A 26,379-nucleotide genomic window follows, 5' to 3' on the forward strand; every position below is an offset into this window, starting at 1 on the left:
CCGCAGGGCAGCCCGGGATCTTTCGGTGCAGTGGGGCCATACACACCTTTCTTTGCTCTGGAGCATTGCATCTTTTTTCCCTTCCGGTGCTCCGGTCCAGAGCGCATATATATTCACCGCCCCGAGCCCCTGGATCACGATGCCGGGTGAGGCATCCCCAGTGCCCTGCCTGCGGATCCTCCCTCGCTGCGGCCCTTTGCGAAGAGGGTGCTGATGTGCCTAGGTTGAGGGCCAGAAGGAACTGTGCCCGGAATGAAAGTAGAAGCCCGAAGGGGCACCATGGATGCTGGGAGCATCCAGATGGAGGGTGCCTGGGGGGAACCCAGGGCACCAGGCTGGTCTGGGGGGCCCAGACCAGCAAGGACCCGCAGGACCGTGATCACACAGTGTAGGTCTACAGGTCCAAAATGAGAGACAGAGACAACAGATCCATTCTTGGAGTCTGCAGCCATTCTGTCGCATGTGCCTGCAGTTGCTCCTTTTATAGGTTGGACCATGATACAGTCATGGCCCATCTTAAAAGGGTAATACACTTGGGAGGGACACACATAACAAGCCTGACCTGTTGCATAGTTCTGTGTCTGGCAATGGCATTTAGAGCTTGGCGGGAGCAGAAGAATTCAGGGGGCTACGAGAGGGGAGACAAGAGTTCAGTCCAGTGCTCAGAGCATGTGTGCACCAAAACTACCGGTGAGTGGCTCCGTTCTGCCAAGAGGAGGCGAGAGAGATGCATGTGATCCGGAAGGGTTCAAAATAAGGATTTGGTGGATGGGAGCAAAAAGCAGCTCTTGGTTATCAGGCATCTGTGGTGACCGAGAAGCTAGTTCAAAGTGACCGGCAAATCTGATATCAACCCTGTTAACTTTCGTTTACTCTATATGACCAGAAATGCATTCCACCGTGGGCGCCGAGGTGAGGCTTGCAAAATAACATCCTTTGCTGGGCTTAGTTATATTGGGTTTCCTTGGGGAATCCTTTGTTCTGTTAGTGCTGTGAGTCCTTGTTTGATTTCTCAGTTTTTCCTCCTTGTGTTGCCACCTTCATTGTCCCGCCTCTGACCCCCATTGGCTACTTGGCCTTATTTATTCTAGCTTCCAGGGCAGCCCTCTGCCCGTTGCAGCCCCCTGTGGCTAAGAGCCCCAAGGCAAAGGGCAGCTCCTTCAGAAGCAGCTCCAGATAGTGTCCGCCAGTGTCGAGGCAAAGGGCAGCTCCTTCAGAAGCAGCTCCAGATAGTGTCTGCCAGTGTCAAGGCAAAGGGCAGCTCCTTCAGAAGCAGCTCCAGATAGTGTCTGCCAGTGTCAAGGCAAAGGGCAGCTCCTTCAGTAGCGGCTCCAGATGTCTGCCGGTGTCAAGGCAAAGGGCAGCTCCTTCAGAAGCAGCTCCAGATGGTGTCTGCCAGTGTCAGCTGGGGAAGCAAGTAGCATGCAGCCATCAACCTGCTGCAACTGTGAAAGTAAGTGCAATGCGGTCAGGGTGGGAAGCAATCAAACCTGCTCCCTCCTTTGCTGTCACTCTCTGGCCGGCCCCTCTTGGCCCTCTTCCTACGGCCACCCGTGAGGCTAAAAACCTCAGGGTAATCTTCGAATCCACACTTTTCGTCCCTCACATATCTGACGTCTCTAAGAACTCACACTACCAGCTGCACCTCCTCAGAAGTATTCTTCCTTTCCTCTCCTTCCCCCAGAAGCTCACCATCTCCAGAGCTCTGGTTCTCTCTAGGCTGGAATACTGCAATAGCCTCATTCTAAATCTTCCTGCCTCTACTCTCCGCAACTCATCCAGAACAGGACTGTGAGACTTGTCCTTGGCCTCAAGCCCAGGGATTGTGTCTCTCCAGGACTGAAATGTCTTCACTGGCTCCCAGTGGTGGCGAGGATTAAGTTCATAACCCTCTGCATTGTCCACAAGGCCTTCTGGGGCCTGGGACCTCGATACCTTCAACTCTCTCTCCCTAAATATCTTCCCTCTCGAGCTCTTCGCTCACCCGCCTCCAACTCCCACATGGTCAGTCGCTTCTCCAAGCAGCGAGTTGGTGGTAGATCTCTTTCTTCTGCTGGGGCCTCCCTTTGGAACAGCCTCGCTGCCTCCCTGAAACTTGAGGAGAACCATTTCCGGTTCCGGAAGAGCCTCAAGACCTTCCTCTTTGCTTCTGTTTTCTCTCCTCCTCTCCCCTGCTCATCTGTATCTGCCCTGGTTACCTGGCTACCCTCCGATCTCGGGCCCAGGTCCCCTCCCCGCCAGTTGCACACCTGCACTGCCCTTTGGCCACCCTTGCACTTGGGGACCGTTTCAGTATCCCTACAGCCCCTACTAGCACTTGCCCCCTGATGTCTGCTCTTACCCTTGCACTTGCCACCAGCTGGCCACACTTTTATTTATTGTCTTTATTTATTTTACTGTTATGCTATGTACTGCACTGCCCCCTCCCCTTCCCCCTGCACTTTTCCCCTTCCCCTACTCCCTGCACTTTCACAATCTCAATGTCACTTGCCCCAGTAGGATCGCTGTCTGTCTTCCCTCTGTTTCCCCTCCCTTGCCTCATCGCTCCTTGAAACATTTGTGTATAGGCGCGTTATAAATACCATATCATATCACTAAACTGACCCACCCCTCTACTTACACTGTTTTGCTTATCGCACCACCAATAAGTATCTCAGTGAACTGTAGTGCTTAGCATTTCTCCAAGAACGTTGCATTTTCTTTTTGAATTGCTGTGTGTTAAAAACTAGGCCTTTTCCCCTTTTTTTAGGAAAGTCAAACCAAGGTGTTCTCGAAGTGCGACCCTCCCCCCCCGGTCTTCCGTCCATGCTCCAGCATTACCCTGTGGTGTGTTAGCTGCTTGTGCTGCCTGTGTGCCTCCTTCTGTGTGAACCCTCCCCCCTCTGGTACTTCCTGTGGTGCGCGGCTCTGGGCTGTGCTTCTTTTCCTCCCCCACTCTCCTCTCTTGACCTCCTTGCACGCTTTATGGTGCTCTCAATCTCTCCCATCTCCTCAAACTGCTGCTCTATCTCCTATCCTGTCCCTTTCACTAAGAAAGTAAAGAAAACGTTCAAAATGGATATGCTGGTCTCCAACCCATGCCTCCCTATCGCTGATACCTACATCAGTGCGTCCTCCAGACAGACTCTCACCAACATCCTCTTTGTCGTTACCTTTTTAATTTTTTTTTATTGTGTTACAACTGAAGAATCAGTTTTTCACAAATACTAAATCACTAAAACATGTCCATACATATAATCATAAAAACATCTAAAAAGATGAGAAGTAAATCCATTATTCCAACATACGTAAATATTTCAAGAACACGAAAAGAGATAGACATAAAAACAAAGAACCAACATATCCTTAATTCGAAAGAAGATACAAGATTAATCACAAAATGAAATGAAGCAACGACTCACTATATTATTAGTATTTGCAACGGGCATTATCAATGAATCCAGACCCTTATTACATTTATTGTTGTTCCTTCTCGAAAACTATGTACCCCTCATATGTTCTCTGTTCTCTCGCCTCCTCGCCCATTAATGGTGGCACCCAGTGGGATGTCCTTCGCCTCCTTCCAATCCTCCAAGAGCATCATCAATGTCTATCTAAATGGTACCGTCATGGTCCAGTGCCCTCAGTCCAATCGCCTCCTTGATAGGCGTCTTCTGCGTCTCATCTACTTCCTCCCTTCTCCTTCCACTCCTAACAGCTCTGTGGCCCCTATGCTACCTCCGTCTACTGCCTCTACCCACTCTTGGGCCCTTCTACCGCTCCTGCTGGCTGTACCTCACTCCTGTAGTCCTCCCAGGAAGTCTTTCAAATGTGGCAACCTGCTCCACGTAGCTGCTCTCAACACTTGCTCTGCTGTCAAACACTCCTCTGACATCTGCCACTTCCCCGAAGACCTTGACCTGGATGTCCTCGCTCTCACCGAGACATGGTTCACACCCAGCTCTGTCACAGGCTTTGACACTCTCCTCCCTGAGGGCAACAAGATCCTCTCTGAGCCCTGAACCAACCAGCCCGGAGGTGAAGTGGCCCTGATCTTTCAGGATTGGGTTCCTGCTTCTGTCATTGCTTCCAGTCCACATCTTCTGGTGCCCAGAAGTCAGCCGCTGCAGTGATAACCAGTGGTTGTCCAGGATTGGTGCAGTTCCGTACCATTGGTGGGCTTTGGCTTGCGCCTTCAGCCTTGAGCTTGAGCCCGGCAGAGGGAGATCCATTGAGAGCTTTGTGTCACAATTGAAACATTGGTCCAAGCCTGGCAGAGGGAGACTAATTGAAGATTTTGGGTTAGAACGGATCTGAGCCTGGCAGAAGGGGCTCCGGGGTGAAGCGTGAATCACCCGAGAAATTGCATACGTGTAAATCCTAAGAAAATTGTGTATATGTGAAATATAAACCTTGTGTTAAAGTGGATCTGAGCCCGACAAAGGGATCCGAGGTGAACAGTAAATCTGAGAAAAGTGTGCATAGGAGAATCCTGAAAGGAAAGGAACTTTGTTTGTTGCATCAGGGCCTCTGAAAGAAGAGACTTTGAACGGCAAAGAGACTTTGCCACAGAAGGCCAAGATATTGGAGTCTTGGACTGCACCCTTGTGCTAGAAATGCCAGAGACTGTGCTAAGCCCAAGTATAGCGCTGTGTCCCATGCTGAAAACATGGGGAAGGGAAGCCAACAGCTTGAATATCCTGACATATAATGTCATGAACACTTTTCTTTTGCATAACATTGTTTCCCACACTATTTGTATTTGGAGGTAAGGATTGGCAATAGCTTTATTAGTATAGGCCCTTTTATTTTGAATAGACACCACTAGGATTGTGTTATTATTATTATTTGATGGTCGTAGCTTGCTCCCATTTTTAGATTTAGGGTTAGACAGGCGTTTCTGAAACCCAATTGAAGTTCAATAAACCCCCTTGAACTGTGGTTACTTGTGTCGGGCTTACTGTTGATACCATGCCTTCCTTACATTCACGACATTCAGGGTCGCCATCAGCACTCTACTCCTGCCATTCTTTTCCAAACCGCCTGGATCCAGGGAAATCGACTAAGTGGACATTCTTTTTGCCCCCGTTATGGAATTCCATTGAGCCTAAACTCAACACGAGCATCTACCTTTCCGAAGACATCACACAACATCACGCTTTGGCTTTTGATCAGGGTTTTTGGGAACCAATCCTGTTGTGATACGAACCAATGTCTCCCACAGACAGCGGAATTGTCAAGATATTGGCAATCACCACACTACCTAAGAGGCTGACATAGGCCGGTGCACTGGCCACGGGAGTATGAAGGGAGGACAGGGGGGCTATGAGACAGCACGTTAGAGGTGGGGGCCAGAGGAGTAAGAAACCTTGTATACCAGTCAGACCCAGATCAGAACAGAGCCGCATCAGGGGAGACTAAGCAAGCCGAGCGCCTCAATTCAGGATAGAGACGCAAATTAACCAACCCTACTAACAATTTCCCTTTCTGCATACACCTCTCAAACTCCAAACCAAACACAACCAAAACCTCCAGCACAACAAACCGCACAAACCTCACTATATTGCAACAACAAAACAAAAACACACATAGTCTTGCACAACAGTACACAACGACTACCAGCCGCAAACACCCCAGGCCCAGCCAACGGACCCACCGGGCTGAGGCCGCCAACAGCACATCACTGCTCTCTTGCACTTTTCCTGCTTCCTCCCACTAACTCAAACTCCCCTCCTCTTTCAGAGCCGCCAGAGTGCCAGGGGACCACTCTGGTGGTGATAGTGCGCGGTACAAATGTCCTTTTACATTAACATTAACAGTGATCATATCCAAGGTGTACACATCACAATGGCCCTAATTCTAACATTAGCTATACACAACCATTACACAACCTTTACAGAACCATAACAAGTATTTGATTCTCAGCCATTATAAATGCAGTCAGCCAGTAACAGCAGACGCTGGGGGGAGGGGAGGAGAACTGTGGAAAGGTGGGAGACCACACTTGACCACTCACTCTAAGGCAATGCAGTACCCCAGATAAGCAGAGTATGACAATATATAAGCAGGTTGTGTGCACCCCGTTTAAGGCACTGTGGGTTGTTCCTCGCTAGGGGCTTGAGGGATAAATGACAGTGTAAATGCCCCTGTCCCCTTTTCCTTTCCCAGTTCACGATTGCCTTGCCTGTATTCTGCTTTTATTTTGTACGGTGTTCCTCTGTGCAATATAAACCGCATGGATGCATAATTATATGTATACATGCTATCACCAGAACATCTCTTCTGCATCCTCCGATGGGGTCAGAGACATTGTGGCACGATGGTAAACCCCGGCATCCCACCCCCTCCCCAGGCACAGCTTGCAGTCTAGCAGTGATCAAGCATCTACATTGATGTCCTGAAAGACCCACATTCTGACTTAAATGATGCAGCATCACAAGAGTTTAAGAGGCAGAAGAGGAACCCAGAAGGTAGGAAAATTGCTGCACAGGTTCGAGTGAGCACTCAGCGGAGGGAAAAGGCAGCTACAGAAAAGGTCACTCAGGACGGAAAGAGGAGCAAATACATTGTTGGGCAGACACCTACCACCTCTGTGACCTGGGGAGACTGTCCCAGAGGTATGAGGGACGAGGCGGCATGGATCCAGAAGGCGCTAGTTCAGGATACATTCCACAGCTGTCATGAGTAGCTCATCATACAGACAGTCCAGATTAAGTAGTGAAGTGAATGTTTTATCCTGTATTCAAAGGTCTCCCCTGTGAAAGCAGACAACCCGAGTAATGTGCAATATAACCCATTAGGGACCACCATATTGTCACAAGGCCACACAACATTTGGCAACTTCTCAATCTAAACAGGAAGCTTACCAGTTTTATTTTTGAGGACAGGTTTTCGGGTAGTTTTCTTCTCAGCTGTTCCGTCTCTTTAAATTTTGCAGGAAATCCTGTGAGGAACGCCAAGTGCTGCATTAACACCAATCCAGGAGCTTCCTTATCGGTCGTCTATAAAACAAAAACAAAATAAATGTTCATGTACGAGCTGTGATTTGAAACGACAGAGCTACATTAAGAAGAAGTCTATTGCTGCTTTGAGGCGAAGGCACAAACCGGAAACATTCTGGGGAGACAATTAGAAAACTGAATCCAGAGGCAGAATCCAATGCTTACTTTAAGACTACTTGGAAACCACTTCTTTTTGCTTTCGAGAATTATGCCCACTCTGCCCCAATGTGTGCAAGACTAATCTAGAAGACCTCATTGATCATAGAATATAGTTTCCTGACACTATCGAGCTTCTTAGGTTACCCAGTCTTGGTTATTCGCAGAAGACCCCTGCAGAAAGGATTCAGATGCAATATGATCTCAGTTCTTTTTGCCTCTTCCAAGAGAGGCTGGACGTCTTTCAAAGTGGGGATTACACATTTAAGAATAAATGATCGATGTACAGAAACATACCATGTAGCCGCGCCATACTGCCTGCTTGCTGCTCTCAAGCGAAACTCCAGAATGTGCATCTTCAGCTGGAAATAAGAGCCAAAAGTAAGAATTATTTCCAGGCGGGCTACATAGCAGGATCTAGAACACAGCATGCAACCTATGCCCCTTCTAAATGAACAGTATTTGAACTATAGCTGCCACCCTCAGCTGGGCATAACGAGAGCCAGAGATGCCACCTTCTGTACAGATTCCTAGGTGGGAAGTAAACTCCTTTTTACTATCAGCAAAGAGCGTGTTAGTTAATTTCAGGACCCGCTCTTAATTTCACGACAACCTGCCAAGATATTGAGTTTCTGGTTACTCTCAATTATAATCATGCGGCAAAAACCGGGAAAAAGAAAACACAAGAACTCGATTCTTGGTGATCAAAAGTTTTGTACTATTGTTAGCATTCGCCCTATGTGATGACACGTGTTTCAACGGTACCTCTGTCTTTTTCAAATCAGGGCTTGAATATTTACATCCATAAACCAAAGAATTATGAAAAAAAGCAAAGATAAATCAAACGTGAATTGCGTAACATAAAAACTACCCCAGTATATACTGCAGCCTTGCTTGTGTTTTAATTTCCCCTTTACCATCAACTATGAGGTCATGCAGTCTCCAGAAAACCGCCAGATCTTCTCTGCACCCATGTAGACCTGTTTCGATTAGACACGGATGCTTTTTCCCCTATAATTGGTGTTATATTTACACAGGATGGATTACAAAAAGGTTGAATAATGGTCCATGTGACAAACATGCTCCCCCAAGTTTGACAATTTCTAAATTAGAGTTTTACAGAGTGTGAGCAGTCAGGAATGAGACAAGGACCCAGAAGAGTCATGGTTGGGCTCTACATTTTTATTATATGATCAAAGGGGCTGAGCAATGCCTTTAATTCCCTATTCTATAAGCAGTATCTCTCCCTCAACCAAAGCTAATGGGTCTGCCCTTTGTCAAGATGTCCAAAGTAAAACTATACCCTGTGTCCGTAATCCAATCCTGGCCCTCACAAAGGTGCAAAGGATATTGTCTCTGAGTTTCAAAGTGCACACATGCTCAATTCCAACACAAAAGGAAACATCCAACCAAAAAGATGCAAGTGGAAAATGTGCACAGTTCCAGGGAATTACTCCCTTACCCAGACTCCTTTTCTTCCAAAATGAAAAGTTCAAACAAAGAACAACTAAGTTCATTGTAACTCAAGAGGACACCACTTTCCTCTCAAGTTGTTCATGGTTTCTGAAGAAATCGCTCCCTTCCCCAGGTTTCCTTTCACATTCAATAGAGTTCAAAATCTTAAGGGCATATGTCTCCCTTGTGATTCTCTGGTTTACACTTTAGTTGCGGGTTCCACTCCTGCAGGCCACGTAGTATATTTCTTTGCCAGGCTATTGTCCACATTCTTAACAATTTACAATTTTAAGGCCATGGCTCTTCCTTGAGATTCTCTTTTTGTTAATCCCAAATTCTTGTCTTTGCTGGTATAATCTCCTGCCAGGTCTTGGATGCACACTCTCACTTTCTTGCAAAAACTTGACTTTGCCTAGTATAGTCTCCAGCAAGGACTTTTATGCAGTCTCTTTCAAACACTTGGCTTTGCGAACACTTGGTATATCTTGTTATTATGTCAAAACATGTAATCTCTCTGTTTTCCACTCTTGGTCTCTGGCAAGCTCATACGGAGGGTCACAGACCCCAGTCCCACAGCCTAGGGCTTTTGTTCTGCCGCCCGACATTCCTTCGGCATCTCAACCCTTTCCCTGGGCGCACTGATTCATACTTGATGCCTTTGCTGTGCTCCCGGCTCCAAATCGTATGTTACGTTGGCTCTCGCTTTGCTTTCTGCCCTTGCCGGGACCACCAGAAGGTGTTCAGGCTTCTCTCGGCTCCAGTCTTTGCAGCGGTCTGGAAGCACGGCTCCCTTCCTCATGCTCCTTTCCAGTCTCCACAGAGCCTCCTAGAGCGTGTCGCTCCTAGGCTGGTCCTCTTGCTCCGTGTAGCTACTCGAACTCCTTATCGTTAGGTGGCCAAAAGGTGAGTGGAATGGAATGCAGGAGACAAAGGGACTTGTTCCCAATGTTATCTTATAGAGAATGGGGGCGAGCAGGGTCTAGAGGGGGGGGGGGGAGTGTGCAATACACAGTTTACTTAACCCACTGACTCAGATTTTCCCAGACTTCGTGGATCGTCTTTGGGTCGCTGGGGGCTCGATCTTCTGCCTTTGGTTTCGGCGAGTGATGCCCAGGAGTTGCAGCTTCGAGGATTCTTCCAGTCAGGTACAACTCCAAGGTGCAACTTCTGGTGAAGTGCAAAAAACACTGATGCAAATCTCCTCAGAAGACCTCACAGGTTGGAGGAAGGCCTGTTCCTCAACTCACACCGGTAGACAGGTGTCCTTCAAGTCGTGATCACAGAAGCTACTCAAGGACAAGATCCCTTGATGCTAGGATGCTGAAATTCAGGGAGAAGGTGACTTGTGACACGAGCTGGCGACCACCCAATTTCTGGGCTTACACACAGAACAGCGATGCTTCTGGCGAGGTAGCCCATGAGAGAGATGGTCAGTCTAGGGACGCTTCTAAAGGCTAAGCAGGGCAGATTCCTCGGGAAGGCATGGAGACTAGTTGGTCCCACTAGAACAAGGACTGAAGCACCACACAGGGTCTTCAGCAATAAGGTCGTGACATAGGGATTCACTGGGTTGGACGTAGCAGGGGATGCTGGGCCACTTGGCGGCGGGGTGGGGGGGAAAGGGGAGTCTTCAGATCTTCAACAAGCTGTGCTTTTTCAAGCAATTCTTGGCTCCAATGATCGAAAGAAATGGCTGCAGAGGTCCTCCTCTTATACAAAACCTGGACTGGAAGCAAGTCCAAGCACACCAATGGTAAGGATCGGCACCATTCAAACAGCCAGGGGTTATCCAATCAGGGACAACAACTGTTTCCACATCTGCCCCACACAGACTTTCTGCCACCACGGATATGGAGTGGGACCGGGATATGACAGCCCCACCCACTTCCTGGGCCCCACACACACACAAATGCATCACTAGCCCGCCAAAGCAACAGCTTACCCAGGCAAGTGCCAGACCTTACATGGGATTTCCCGAAGGCCAAACTACAATATGCCCAAGGAACAAGAGGAAATCCTGTGGCACGGCCATTTTAGAGCACTGGTGCCCCCAGATTGTCTTTAGGCAAATATAAAAGTAACCAAAAATCACAAGTGTAAAAGGCTAGGGGTATACAAAAGTATCCCCATTACACTACATTGTAAGATGCTCTGTGCACTGTTGAGAAGTTGCCCAAACAGGTAAAAAGACAAAAGGGAAACGTTTCTCATTAATGAAAGTCTGAAGGACTAGTCCGTTTCCCCATAACATGCAAGCAAAGACCAGTTTAGTTTATTTATTTGGGTAAAGAAGCTGAAGGCTTTACTTCCCCTCAAATAGTCAGAACAGGTTGAAAAACATAGCAAAAAGATTGGGGGGTCCATAGAAACTATGGCGGGAAAGTTGCCAAAGGAGAAATGTGTGCCATTGTAAAAATGCAAGAATTCCACATAGGAATTAGCAAAACAGGCTGGGAAAGTGAAGCAAAGCTTTACGGACCTCCAAAAGACAGGACAGGGCTAACAAAACAAAAAAAGCAAAAAGACTGGGGGTCTCAAAGGAATCTATGGAGGGAAAGTTGCAAAAAGAAATTCTTTCCTAACACCCAGGTTAGGAAACACGGCATTGGGCCCTGAGGGGGGTTTGCCCCTAGGCCATCACAAACAGCCAAGCAGTGTTTAGACTGGTGACGTCCCTGAAGAAGATCAGCAAGACAAAGTTGAGGGGATGGAGTTCTCCCTCAACAAAAGGATTTGATATCCAGCCTTCAATAGCCTCACCTCTCAGGTGATGACAACAACTTTAGATATAATTAGGTGTCATCATATTGCAATGCTCGAGCTCTCCACCAGAACCCACAGCAGGTCCATGCACACGTTATTCAAGGGGAACCGGTGAGTTCACCGCTTTATAAAACGCCCAATACGAGCTCTGCATGATACGCTGCCGACAGTTCAAGGCTTCTTACAACGAGCAATTTTTACAAAAAAAGGCAAAGATTAAAAACAGATCTTGCGTGAGCTAGCATTGGGATGGCTGCTAGTTTAAACCTTGATGGGGAGAGCAGATGACTCACGGCATGCAGGCAATGAAGAGGAACTAGCAAACTGTGGTTAGCATGTCAGTGGTTGAACATCAGCTTTTTATGCCAGAAACATATTTCTGGCGTGTGTGATAAGCCAGATAACCATCAGGCGTAGATCGTGCTTGTAAGATAAAATAACTGACTGTTAGAGTAGCTGTACATTTTTTTTTTAAACTTTTATTTTTATTGGCAGAGGTTCACAGGGTACAAACATCGGGGCAACAAGCATATGAATCAAGTGGATCGTGGAGCTGCTTGCGGACCACTTTATCATCTTTACAACAGTGATAACAATATTTTACAAATAAAGGAGGAGACAAGAGAATATCACAATGCATGGGTGGATGCCGGGGATGGACAAGACCCCAATGCGGCTTCGGACTGATTGTTGAGATATGTGGTGAATTCACTCCAAATGTTCTTGGGACGAGAACGGGCCGGTAGCGTAGCCAAATAGTCCTCCTCGCAGTTCCGTGACCATGTGAGCAGGCCCAACCATCTCTGAGGGGTCGAAGGAGAGGAACACCTCCAGTTCTGGAGTATACACTTCTTGGCAATCATGCAACTTATATCTAAAAACTTTTTCAGGCGCTTAGTTTCCTCAGTGCTCCAAACCCCAAACAGAACTGCCAGAGGATCGGGATCAATAGTGGTCTCAGTTACTGCACTAAGCGTGTTCATGACCCCTTCCCAGAAATCGGACAGCTTATGACAGGACCAGAACATATGTAGGTGATCAGCATCTGTGGCCCTGCAGCGCGGACAGAGGCGCACCTCGGAGCCAGCAAACCCAGAAGTCCTGTGAGGTGTATAGTATAGCCTGTTGAGGAGTTTATACTGCATGGCCCGAAAGCGGAAGTTGAAGGAGACTCTTTTGGTGTGGAGACACATGCTTTCCCACAACCCATCAGGCATCTCTAGACCCAACTCGTCTGCCCATTTGTTGCGGGCTCCAAGAACCGGAGCAGGGGAGGCGTCCTGCAGGATGTGATACAGGGATGAGACAACGCCCCGTGCCCCGCCCGAGTTGGCAATGTACGCTATAGCCGGGTCGTCTGGGGGTTCATCTGGGAAGGAGGGCCACATAGTGCGGAACGCAGCGCGAAGCCTGTAGTATTGAAGAGTCTCTAAGGGAGATCTAGTGTGACCCGGCCTCCAAGTCTGGGGATCTATAAATTTGCCCTCTGGATAGAAGTCAGACAATGCCCTATAACCCAGAGCCTCCCAGTGGCGGGTCAAGGCCGCGTCGAGCGTGGGCTCCAGCCCCGGGAAGGCCCACACGGGCAGCCACTTGTAATACGGGGAAGTCCCAGCTGATGGGCTTAGTATGTGTGACCAAGCGAACAAGGTCGCGGCTATGGGGTCAATGGGGGAGTCCGGTGCATAGTGTCGGTGCAGCACTAGGGTCATCAGATTAATACCCGAGGATGCCAGCCGTTCCAGCTTGACGTGAGGGCGCACTGGGGTGCCAGGGTACCAGTGGGTGGCGTGCTGGGCTTGGGCCGCGATCCAATATGTAGCGAGGACAGGAGCAGCAATACCCCCCGTCTGTACGAGAGTGCCATGTCAGTCCACTTCTTGCGCACCGCACCAGAGTGCCAGAGGAATTGTGCGCAGAGCGTGTGAAGCTTAGTGAAGTATGCCCTCCCAGGCCATAGGAGTACGTTACTAAAGGTGTACAGGAGCTTGGGGAGGAGAATCATTTTGATCAGGGACAGTCGTCCCGCAAAGGACAACGGGAGAGTGCGCCATCGTGAAATTTTAGTCTCAACTGTCTGCGCTACCGCGGAGTAATTATCGGTGAGTAGGGTGGGTTTAGTGAGGGATACATGTACTCCCAGGTATTTAATGCCGTTAGGGGCCCAGCGCAGAGGATATTCGGAAGTGGGCTGTGTGGTAGTTTTAGTGAGCGGGAAGATCTCCGACTTGGAGTAATTGATCGTAAAGCCGGAATATGTACCAATGCGAGTGATGTCTCTCAATATGGGGTTGAGGTGAGTTGTGGGATCTCTGATGTAAAGTAGGACGTCGTCTGCATATAGGGATATGATTTCAGGCTCCTCTGTCAATCTTATTCCCTTGCGAGAATGTCTTGAACGTACATAGTCCGCCATCGGTTCAATCGCCAATGCGAAGAGAATCGGAGAGAAGGGGCAGCCCTGCCGGGTGCCTCTGAATAGCGTGAAGATCTCAGATGTAAGAGAGTTAACTCGAACACGCGCCACAGGGGATGTGTACAATAGTCTAATGAACCCTATCATGTTTGGGCCAACACCCATTGTCTCAAGGGCCAGCCACATGTATTTCCAAGAAACCATGTCAAAGGCTTTCTGGGCGTCCAACGTAACCGCTACAGCCTGGGCGTCTTGATCTATGCGGGACATGACATTAAACAGTCTCCTGATATTGTGGGAGGTGGACCTGCCCGGGACGAAGCCCGCCTGGTCCTCATGCACAAGGTGCGTCATGATTGGCAAGAAGCGGTTGGCAATGATTTTAGCAAAGATCTTTGTGTCAAGGTTCATGAGAGAAAGGGGTCTGTATGACCCACACTCGTCTTCAGGCTTACCCGGTTTGAGCAACACCGTGATTACCGCTTCACGCATGGAGGGGGGAAGGATGGAGGCTTGTAGTGCCTCGTTCCATACCTCGAACAGACGAGGGGCCAGGACAGCTATGTGCTCCTGATAAAAGTCGGCGGTAAGGCAGTCAGGGCCAGGCGCCTTGCCTTTGGGCAAGTCAGAGATGGACGACACTATCTCGTCTAACGTGATCGGGGAGTCTAACTGGTCCCTAGTCTGTTGGGAAATTTCTGTAGTGGGGATTTGCCCGAGGAGCTCGCGCATATGCTGCTCGGTGTGTTCTGCGGGCTGGGAATAAAGGGAGCTATAAAACTCAGTAAATGTCTCTAGTATTTTCGGGTCCGCCCACTGAGCGTCACCATTTCGGTCTTTGATGGAGGAGATCTGTGTACGGCCCATTTCCCCCCTAACCAGGGTCGCGAGCGTTTTCCCAGGTCTGTCGCCCTCCCCATATCTCCTGGCGGCGGCTGAAATAACGGACTTCGGAGGTGGCCAGTGTATTATATACTTGGAGTTCGTCAGAGATCTGGGCAAGAATGGAGGGGTCAGAGCTGGTAGTGGTACGTTGCTCAAGTTGTTTCAATTTGGTCTCAGATTGCCCCAGGGCAGTTCTAATGGCCTTCAGCGCCCCGGCCTCCCGGGAGATGGACATGCCCCTTATATATACCTTGAAGGCCTCCCACCTAACCGCGGCGGTCGTGTCATGGAGTGAGTTAAGTTCAAAGAACGACTCGATATCAGCTAGTATTTCGGCCTTGAACACGATGTCTTTTAGGGCCTCAGACCTAAAGCGCCAAGTGGTGACCGTTGGAACAGGAGTACCCAGTCTCAGGGACAGTGCGATTGGAGCGTGGTCCGAGAGCATGCGGGCCAGAATGCCCGCGCCCTCCACCCCGCCCATCAACCCACCGGAGACCAAAAACAGATCTATCCTGGACGAGCTGTCATGCACCGATGAGTAGTAGGTGTATTCGCGTTTCTGCGGATGGAGAGTCCTCCAGGCGTCGCAAATGTTGAGGGATTGCATATGGCCCGTAGCCTGCGCGCCGCGCAAGAGACTGCCCTAGGAGCCGTGGATGTTCTGTCTAAGACAGTGTCCAATATAAGGTTCAGGTCTCCTCCCCATATAATGTGCACTCCCACAAAACCCAGGAGTATGGTGGCTATTGCGTCAAAGAATTCCGGTGAGTCCATATTGGGACAGTAGGTGTTGACAAGCAGGTATTCCCTTTTGACTAGTGTGCAGTGTAGTATAACGTAGCGTCCCTCGGGGTCGATGTAGCTTTTGTGAAGTCCAAACTTAATTGATTTGTGGATAAGCGTGAGAACCCCCCTAGATTGCGTGGAGTAGGAAGTAAAAAATCTGGGGGGACCCCATGATGGGGCAAGTGCCCTTGGTATCAGACCATTGGAGTGAGTCTCCTGCAGCAGCAGGATCCTAGAGTTATACCTGTTGACATACGCCATGATCTTGCGGGCTTTGGTATGGTTGCTCAATCCCCGAACATTCCAGGACATTAAGACAGTAGGCATTTCAGTTGTAGCCATATTCAACCGCAATATTCATCCTCAGTGAACATCCCAACCCAAGTGGTCGTGTGGGCTCCCGTAGTTAAGAGTATGCGCGCTTGTGCCACCTCAGTATGCGCCTCGCGAAACCTCGTATGCCTTTTTGAAAAACAACCCCCTCCCCGCCCCCCACCCGCACCACTAACCGTAAATCAGCAGTGTACCCATCACCCTCCCTTAGCCGCCCAGAGATAGGCCAACCCAACCTGGCCAGAACTTCCCAAGGGCCCAACGGGGGCCAACCCATTCCAGCAGAACAGAGAAGAACAGTGCAATCGCAGTGGGGTGCGCCGTTGCCACGCACTAGCACGCTTAGAGCCAACGGCTCTGTTACCAAACAAACAGTAGCAGTGGACTTCCAGCGCAAGTCCCCGCCCGCAAAGCGGGAACGCGGGGACAGCGCACAAGCCCCTGCGGTTCCGCAACTACCAGACCAGTGTTAACAGTCGTATAGCATCCACCCCATGTGTCCCATTAGTGGGGAACTGGAGCTGTCTTAACGAGGTGGAGGTCTCGTAGTTGTGCCGTTGAAGGAGGAAAACATAACAGTTGGGCAGCAAAATATTACAATGTTGGCCTTATGTAAAGCGTCATTTCAGCCCCAAGGAAGATTAGAGCCTGAACATTACAGCCCAGGCAGTCAGCGGGTGCGTAGACCATCACAGTGAGATTGTAATTACAAAGTCAGCAAATGCAGCGAGTAAACCCACTCCCCAACACCCCGTCAATTTTCATCAGCAATGACATCACCAGGGCCCTGAAGCGGTATCTCCATTTCAATAAATTTTGCCGCCTCTTCAGGGATGGTAAAGAAATAGAGTTTGCCCCTGTGGGTGATTTTGAGCCTAGCAGGAAATAAAATGGCATATGGGACTTTGCGCTCCCGGAGCATCTTCTTGACGCCAAGGAACTGACGCCTTTCCTGCTGCACAGCCATTGAGAAATCCGGGAAGATTCGGATAGTATTAGACTCCAAGCGCAGCTCACCCTTCTCGCGTGCCAGGCGGAGGATGAGGTCCCTGTCCCGGTAATTGAGGATCTTGGCTATAATGGGCCTGGGGATATCGCCAGGCTTGGGGCGCGGGGACAAGGCCCGGTGAGCTCGCTCAACAGTAAATTAAGGGGAAAGATCCGGGTCACCAAGCAAGTCCTTAAGTAGACGCTCGACCGCCTCCTCCATTCGACCCTTCAAGGCGGTTTCAGGGACCCCAATGATGCGTAGGTTGTTTCTACGGGAGCGGGATTCCAAGTCGTCGCACTTGGCCTTTACATTCTTCATGTCGCGCGACAAGGCAGCCACAGTGTCCTGTAGTGTGTGTATCACATCTTCATTGGTCGAGATCCGATTCTCGGCCTCCGTAATTCTGGAGCCAGCCTGACCGACGCGTGTTTTGAGCGAGGCCACATTAGCGTTGATGTCGTCAAGCTTCTCATGAAAGGAGGCAAAGTTTTTGGCCATCGATTCCATCATGGCAGTGAGATCAGGGGATGGAGCCCCGGGACTCAGCTCGGTATCAGGTTCCTCCGGCGTAGTTGATGCGTGGCCCACCTCGGATCGAGGGACTGCCTTCGTGAATTTGTCCATGGCACCCCCCCTAGCGCCGCTCTTAGATCGATTCGACATGGTCGGTAGAAGAGAATGAGAGGGGAGATGCCAAGATGAGAGTAGCCAGATACAGCGGCAAAGGGCTGCTACGGGCACATAGGAGGTGGCCAGGTAGGCCTCGGTCGGTTAAGCCCCTGAGCCGGGAGGTGAGAAGACCATATGCGTGGAAATTGAAAGTATTTACAAGATGTAGGGCTCACCAGAGGGACCAGCAGCACTCTCAGCGCAGTCCCCGTGGTGGTCTTCAACAGAGCGAGCAGCGTGCAGTCCAGAAGAGATTGGGGCGTTGAGGGGGTGGGGTATGCAAGACGGGGACACCCGACTGCGCAGTTGAGGTGTTGCGGAGCCGGAGAGAACGGCCAAGTGCGGTATAGTCCGCCGCTTGTGGCGGGACTGCCCGATGTGGTGAGGGGTGAGCAGGACCAGGTATAGGCAAGCGAGAGTCCACTGGGTGTGGTGCAGGTCACCCACCCGAAAGGAGGTATAGTGCAACTTAGACTCGAGAGCGGGGTGAGGCCCCAATACAGACCCCCGCAGGGAGGGCCACGCACAGTGCGTCCGGGCCTCAGCAGGCCATCGCGCTGGGAAGACGGAAAGACACAGCCGCCCCCAGTCCTCACCTCAAAGATCGCCGCGTCGCAGGCCCGATCCAGGCAGGGCCGCCGCAGCGAAATGGTCCGCCAGCAGCCCCTCGATCGCGGAGGGAGGGGTCGCAGATCCGTGGGTCGCCTCCAGGGTCCGCAGTCGGGCGGGCGACGGGCTTCGCCGCGGCAACACTCCCGCAGGCCCGCTCAGCTCCCGCCCCCGGCCGCGGCTAGGCAGCGGCGCAGTAATGATCCTCCCGCGGGAGGGGCGGGCAGACGGAGACACCAGGGGCACCGGTCCAGCGGCGATGAGGAGCCGCACCCGAGGCACAGGCATGAACCAGCAGCGATGGGGGCGGCAGCGAGCGCCCACTCGAGGCACGGGGCACACGGGAGACGTCCGATGGCCCAGGGCCGCGCCGCCGCCCGCGTAGCATGTAGGCAGATTACGGGCACCCGGTGTCCGATTTCCTCCGGGATTCGGCGTGCAGAGAGCCCACAGCAGCAGCTGTCGTTTGTCCGAGGCAGGGTTACAGGATCAGGCAGGGAACCGCAGATGTAGCCGGATAGAAGGCGGCTAGGCGTGGAGCTCAAACACTAAGCGGCCATCTTGCAGGCTGCTCAACAGCGCACCCCCCCCCAGTAGCTTTACATTTTGAGTGAAATTCTCTTCATCTGTGAGTCCCCTGGCACTTTTCTGCACTCGTTTTTTTTATGTAATTTTCCTGAGTGAGTGTGATCCTTTTTAACCCCCTCCACTCACTCATTCATTCATTCCTTTACCTGTACTTGTGTGATGCTGGAAATGCATCGGAGGGACAGGGCCTCCGTATCCTTGTCCTTTACTGCTTTTTTATTGTGTGTTCTGTCGTGTTTTCCGCGCAGGAGTTCATGTGGGACTCCTGGCGGTGCAGCTCTCTTTCTTTTGGTTTGGAGAACGGACCCGTGGGATACCCTTATGGCACCCATGGCTGGGGGTACAACCCTGTGCCCCTAGTGTATGTTTTTGGGCACCTGTGGGTGGCCCACAGAGCAGGGTATGGGCTGGTGGCAGCTCCATGCTGAATTTGACAGGTGCGCGGAGTATCCTCCATTTTGGGATACCCCGGCCCTGCCATTGGGATCAGTTGATTCCTGATGGAAAACAAGATGGCCCCGGTGGCCTCTTGCTTTAAATTACCCATTACCTTGTGTTCCCAAAGTCCTGGGAAGCCCTGACTCTGTCCCTTCCCCCTGACTGGCTGTTGGATGGAATTGCCATATATGGTGTTGTTGTGAAGGCCCGGCCAGACTAGCTGGAGCCTTCCCGGTGATGTATGTTGTGGGTACCTCCTGTGGGTGGTTGACACAATGACCAAGACAACCCTGCCCGAAACCGGTATGAATGCAGCTTGGAGTTTTGAATGGTTCGGTACTTGTCCCAATACACATAACTTGTTGTGTCTGGAGAGAAGTGAATGGCCTGAATACCTCGTGTGCCTGACTGGCTGCCTGCCTGCATGAATGCCCGTAGTCGTGATTGGATGCTTGAGTGTGACCCAGCGGAATGAATGGGAGATGAACAGTATATCTGGGGACCTCTCACTGCTAGGAATCGTGTTCAGAAGCTGAAGTTGTAACGCTCACCTGACTCCCACGGGGGCGCTGGCCTGGTTCGCGCTGCTGTGACCTCGTCTAAGGTGATGCGCAGGGTTCGGAAGACGGACTGGACCGGGCCCCAGATCTGGCTTGTCTGACTCGCAGAAGTATCCTTCTGTAGGTGAGAATAGGGGGTTAACTGTCTGCGGGGTAATGCAATCGGCCTCCCACTTACCCCTCTCACCCTCCACAAAACCCTTCTGTGCTTCCCCGTAGCGTCTCACCTTAGGGTCTGGAAGGACGAGCTCTCCATCCTGCTTCTGATGCAGGGGCGCGTTGGTATACAGTTACGTCACTGGATTTTCGGATGGGTGAGAACCAAACTTGCTTGGCTTCCAGGTAAGTTTTTCTATAAGTGGTTCCCCTTGTGTCCATGCATTAATGTTCTAATGCTAGTGTCTTTTTCCCCATAGGGGCTGGGGTACGGAATGCCGGGGAACAGGCACCGACCCGAGGTGAGCGGTGAAATCCTTGTGGAAATCAGGTAAGTCTTTAATGAGTGTTTTGGTAACGTCTTTTCATTCACTCATTAACGCTGATGTCTTTTTCCCATTAGGGGCCGGGGTCCGAAAATGCCTGAATGCGGCGCGGCCCCGAAAATGAAAAGGGAATGACCCAACAGGTAAGTCTTGACATGGAGTTTTAGCTTCCCTTTTCCCGTCTTTCTCTCGCCTTTGTTCTTGTCTTTTTCTCCATAGGCGCGGGGGCGCGACTGCGAATCCGGATGGTCGCTGCTGATCATGGAGGCGCCCTGTAAAGGTGAGTAGAATGCGCCGCTGCAGCGATCGATGCGATGTGCTTTTAAAAATAAATGTCTTCCTTTTCAGGATTGTCGGCGAAATGTCTCTGGGATGCAGGTTTAGCAGGTGACGCCTTTTCCTTCTTCTGTTCTCTTGTTCCCTTCCTTTGCAGGTGATTCAGGATGCTGGCCGGAGTGGCAGAAGTCAAGATGCAGGAGCAGACACGGTGAGCGTCCAGCTGCTAGATGCAGAACAACGTGAAGCACGTGTGGCTGATCGGGTGTGGTTTAAATAGCCTTGGAAGAAGTTCCTAGAATGTGTCCTTCCTCCAATCAGGTATGTATCTTTCCCCGACCACGCCCGGGTGGTAAATGAGTCCCACAGGTAAAGTAGTTCCTTTCAGGCCTCAAGAAGGCCGGGGTTCTGCAGCATGGTCTGCACCAGGTAAGTGCACCCAAACACTTTCATAATGAGCCTGGCGCCATAGGCGCCAGGACGCTGTCCAAAGGGCCCCTATAAGGGGTTGCTGGAACCTTCCCCGGGGACTTGATGTCCGCTTTCGGGGACGCAGGGCCTGAGCCGGCTCCCCGGGTGCGGGCATCGTGACAGCACTCCCCCCCAAGGCCCCTCCCAAGGTTGTTCCCTCCGGGGGTTTTGCACATGGTCACTGGGTTCCCACGACCTCTCCTGAGGTCCGTACCCCTTCCAATCAATTAGGTAGAAAAGCTTGACCTAAACATTTTTGAATCTAAAATGTTCTTCACTTTGAATTCGGGTTCCCCATCTATTTGAATAGGTTCTGGAGGTTTGAGTAGTCGGGTTCCGGGGACCACTGGTTTCAGAAGTGACACATGAAAAACAGGGTGAATTCGCATATTAGCTGGTAAATCAAGTTTAACCGCTACTGGGTTAATTATTGCCGTAATAGAATAAGGTCCCAGATATTTTGGGTTAAAAGTTCGAGGCCCTTTGAGCGGTAAATGTCTGGTAGCTAACCATACTTGATCCCCAATCTGATACGGAGGTGCTTCACTCCGATGTAGGTCAGCATTCTCCTTGTATTTTCTCTTGGCTTGTTGTAAATGCGTGGTTGCCTCTTTGAAGGCTCGGGTAATGGTAGAATGCAGATGTTCTACTGCGGGCACTCCGAGGTTCTGAGGTGAGTCGAGGTTTGAGGTTCGAGGGTGATGTCCAAACAAGCTATAAAAAGGACTATGGCCAGTTCCAGAGTGTACCGAATTATTATATGCATATTCGGCTATCCAAAGAATGTCTTTCCAGTTGCTTTCAGATTGCTGTAACGTACACCGTAAGTACTGCTCAAGGGTCTGATTTGTCCTCTCGGTCTGACCATCAGTCTGAGGGTGGTGACTGGTCGATAATCTTACGTCGATTTGTGCCATTTGACAACATTTGCGCCAGAAGTGGGAAATGAATTGGCTTCCCCGGTCAGAGATTAGTATAGATGGGAATCCATGTAGCCGAACAATATTTTCGAGGAATTCTTTGGCTAGGACAGAAGCTGAAGGTAAACCTTTCAAAGGAATGAAGTGGGCCATTTTGGAAAACAAATCCACAATTACCAGAATGGTATTGTATCCTGAACAAGGAGGCAAGCCAGTCATAAAATCCATTGACAGGGTGTGCCAATGTGCTGGCGGAATGTCTAGAGGTTGAAGGAGACCGGCTGGTCTTTTCTCTTGACCTTTATTTTGGGCGCAAACACCACAGGACATCACAAAAGATTTAACATCTTTTCGCCAAGAGGGCCACCAGAATTGTCGTTTCACCTTTTCCATTGTCTTGGCAATACCGGGGTGTCCCTCTATTAATGTATCATGATAACCTGAAATAACTAGTTTGTGTAAATCCTTGTGCGGCAGGAATAAGCGTCCTTGGTAATAAGGTAAACCATTATCTATGGTAAAGTCTGATCCCTTTTGTATCCAATCTTGTAGGACTGTAGGGTCCAGGAGTTGTTTCACTCTGACTTGAATGTCTTCAAGCGTCTGTAACAAAGTCATGCCTAGAATTCTCTGTTCGGGAATTATTGGTACTGGTTCTGAGTTTGTATCAGATTCTCCCATTCCAATTCGGGATAAGGCGTCTGCTTTGCCGTTCTTGCAGCGAGGTCGATAGGTAATCACGAAATCAAATTCAGCGAAAAACAAAGCCCATCGGAGCTGCCGTGATGACTGAGCCTTGGCGGTTTTCAAATACTGTAAATTCCGGTGATCAGTGATCACTGTGATGGTATGTCGAGCGCCAAGCAGGTAATGCCTTGGCTTTAAAAGCGGACTTTATGGCTAACAGTTCTTTGTCAGTGATTGCGAAATGAATCTCTGGTGCCGAGAATTTTCTGGACCAAAATGCTACGGGATGCAGTTGGTTGTTTTCAGGATCTCTTTGAGACAGAACTGCTCCCATGGCTAGGCTGGATTCGTCAGTTTTGACGACATACGGGAGATCTGGACGTGGGTGTTTCAATATAGGTGCGGAGGTAAACTTAGCTTTTAAATCCTGGAAGGCCTGCTCGGCTTCTTCAGACCATTCAAAACGTTTATTTTTCCTCAAGAGTGCAGTAATGGGTTGTACTATGCGTGAAAATTCCAGGATAAACCTGCAATAGAAATTGGCAAAGCCGAGCATGCTTTGAACCCCTTTTACAGAGCTAGGTGATGGCCATTTGAGGATGGCATCCACTTTTCTTGAGTCCATTCTGACTCCTTTGGGTGTCAGGATGAAACCGAGAAATTCAACTTCTGTGGTATGGAAAACACATTTCTACAGTTTAGCAAATAGTTTGTGTTGGTGCAGTGTTTCCAGAACTGCCCTAACGTGTTTTCTGTGATCAGATTCCGAAGAGGAGTACACTAGAATGTCATCGATATAGACAACACAAACATCGATGAGTTCCCGAAGGACATCATTCATGAAGAATTGGAAGGCAACAGGCGCATTGCACAACCCGAAAGGCATTACCTGGTATTCGAATAATCCATATTTTGTACGGAAGGCTGTTTTCCATTCGTCGCCTTCTTTTACTCGCACCAGATGATATGCCCCCCGGAGATCTAACTTGGTGTATATGCAAGCGTCCTTCACCTGGTCAAGGAGTTCAGGAATCAGAGGCAGAGGATAACGGTTTTTAACCGTTATCTGGTTTAATGCGCGGTAATCGATACAAGTTCTTAGGTTGCCTTCTTTTTTAGGCACGAAGAACAAAGCAGAGGATGCCGGGGACTTTGACGGGCGAATAAAACCATTGGCGAGGTATTGATCCAAATATTGTCTCAAATGCAGGTTCTCAGGTTCGGTAAGGGCATAAATCCTGCTACAAGCGGGTTGTGCACCGGGCACCAGATCGATTTGGCAATCGTACGATCGGTGAGGAGGTAACGTGTTGGCCTGTTCCTTTTGGAAGACGTCCTGAAAGTCCTGGTATTCCGGAGGCAATTGCATGGAGGCAGAGGTTACAGATGCTAGATTAATCTTCAGGTTTTCTGGGTAGCATGTTTGTGCACAATCCGGGAAGGTTATTCTCTTAGCTCGCCAATCAATTCGAGGATTATGTGTCTCTAACCAAGAAATTCCAAGAATAACCTGAAACTGTGGAGCCTTGATTACATCAAACAACTGCCTCCCGATGGCCGTCTGGACCAATAAGAGTCACCCCAGTAGTGGAATGTGTTACCGGTCCAGAGGCAATTTCATTTCCATCGACTGTGGTGATGACATCTTTGCTGGTTTTAGGACGGAGAGGGAGGTTAATCCTAGAGGCCAATTCACGATCCACATAGTTTCCAATAGCCCCACTATCGATGTATGCCTTTATTGCATGCAACGGCTTAGGCTTTTCTGGATCTACGAGAACGGACGTACGGACCCCTACGCTTGTCGGGCTGAGTCGTTTCCCGAAACAGAGTCTTCATGGTTTTTATCAGCGGCTCCTACCGCTTTTCGGGGCGGTTTTGCCGGGCAATCTCATAGAAACTGTCCAGAGTTCCCACAATAAAGACATAATTTTAACTGCCGCCTCCTTTCACGTTCCTTTTGAGTTAAGGGTTCTTTAACCCCTCCAATTTGCATAGGCTCAGAGACATCAACTCCCTTCGAGTTAGCGTGGGTCTTGACCAACACCCGGGTCTCAAACCTGGACCGATCTGTTTTTCTGTTTTGAAGTCTGTGATCCAATTGGACCACTGAGTCTATATATTCTGTGCATTCTTGGGGCGGATTTACAACTTGGGCCAAGACATCTTTAAGTTCTCCGCGTAGACCTCGATAAAATAACGTGACTCTTTTATCCTCTGGAAAATCACGGAGAATCGGGTCATCTTGAGTAACCAGTGGAACTGACCAATCGGCAGCGCAACCGCTGAGATGAACAAGTTACTTTCTTACCTGGTAACGTTCTTTCGATGGGATGGTCCGACGACGTATTCCATATCTATGACATGTAATCACCACAGCTGTGCTGCTTCGGAAACTTTTCGGCGTCTGCGTCCTGCGTCGATGACGTCGATGCGCCGTCGTCGAGGACCTCCTCCGACGTCCGACGTCATCCGATGTGATAAGTAGGACGCACGACGCCCATAGCCTCAGTTGTAGTTTTTTCCCCCAGAACGTGTGACATAAGTCAATTGCCAGTCAGACACGAAGCCTTGCGGAACGTAAGCTGCAATCGCAAAAGAAATTCTGCAGCGGGGAAGGCAGGGCGGGAGCGATATGGAATACGTCGTCGGACCATCCCATCGAGAGAACGTTACCAGGTAAGAAAGTAACTTGTTCTTCGAGGGGATTGGGTCCTCCGACGTATTCCATATCTATGACAGACTCCCAAAGCAGTACCAAAGCAAGGAGGAGGGAAAGAATTTAGAATCAAAATGTAGAATAGCCAATCAAATAGCAGAGCAAAGGACCGCCTTGCCAAAGGCCAGATCCTGTGCTCGGATGGACTCGAGGGAATAGTGACGTACAAATGTATGTACTGAAGCCCAGGTGGCTGCATCACAGATGTTGCGAATAGGAACACCCCTCTGCAGGGCAGTAGACGCAGCCATACCCCTGGTAGAATGGGCCCGCAAGCCAGCCGGTGGGTCCTTACCCGCCAAGCGGTAGCACTCCGAGATGGCCAAAATAATCCAGCGAGACAAAGTCTGTTTCGTCACAGCTTGCCCCAAATGCTTTCCAGCGTAACCAATAAAGAGTTGATCATCCACTCTGACCCGGGACATGCGTGAAACATAAAAGCTTAAAGCTCTCCTAGGATCAAGCCTATGGAGCCTCTCCTCTTCCTTACCAGGATGCGGAGGAGGATAGAATGCCGGAAGAACAACCTTCTGGGCCAAATGAAATTCCGTCACTACCTTCGGAAGAAAAGAAGGACGAACTCTAAGGACAACCCTGTCCTTGTGAAATACAGTGAAGGGTGGCTTAACTGAAAGTGCCTGTAACTCACTCACTCTGCGAGCGGAAGTAACCGCAACTAAAAACACAGTTTTCAGAGTTAACAGCCTCAAAGGGCAAGAATGTAAAGGCTCAAACGGAGCACCCATAAGAAACTTAAGAACAAGGTTTAAATCCCAACCGGGCACCAGGAAAGGTGACGGAGGGAACACATTAGTGAGCCCTTTCAGGAACTGTGAAATCAAAGGGATTTTAAAGTAAGAACACTCTTCAGACGAGCGCTTAAAGATGGACAGCGCCACCAGGTAACCCTTAACGGTACCCACTTGCAAGCCCCTGTGGGCCAAAGAAAGTAAAAAGGACAGAACCATGGGGATGTCACATGCAAAAGGATCCACATTCTGAACTCTGCACCAGTCACAGAACTTACGCCAATGGCAACGGTACAGAGACTTTGTTGCCGGCCTTCGGGCCGAAAGCAACACCTCCATCACGTCCTCAGGGAGGTCCCAATCCGTATACCTCAACCTTTCAGAAGCCAAGCGTGAAGGTTGAGGGATCTGACCTCTGGATGGAGAACCTGACCCCCCTCCCG

The 26,379-nt window shown here is 50.0% G+C and overlaps 1 protein-coding gene across 2 annotated transcripts in view; it reads right to left on the minus strand.

The window, feature by feature from the left end:
* Positions 1-26,379, minus strand: part of GNPTAB (N-acetylglucosamine-1-phosphate transferase subunits alpha and beta) — a 625,912-nt gene that overhangs the window by 422,380 nt on the left and 177,153 nt on the right. For both annotated transcript variants that reach the window (XM_069629897.1, XM_069629896.1), the window contains exons 6-7: positions 7,434-7,498; positions 6,846-6,980 (exon numbers count right to left, since the gene is read on the minus strand). In XM_069629897.1, the coding sequence (XP_069485998.1) occupies positions 6,846-6,980; positions 7,434-7,498 (200 nt within the window). The remainder of the gene's footprint in view (positions 1-6,845; positions 6,981-7,433; positions 7,499-26,379) is intronic.

The sequence above is a fragment of the Ambystoma mexicanum genome, chromosome 12, assembly GCF_040938575.1.
Source record: "Ambystoma mexicanum isolate Mex_15411 chromosome 12, UKY_AmexF1_1, whole genome shotgun sequence".
NCBI classification, from domain to species: Eukaryota; Metazoa; Chordata; class Amphibia; order Caudata; family Ambystomatidae; genus Ambystoma; species Ambystoma mexicanum.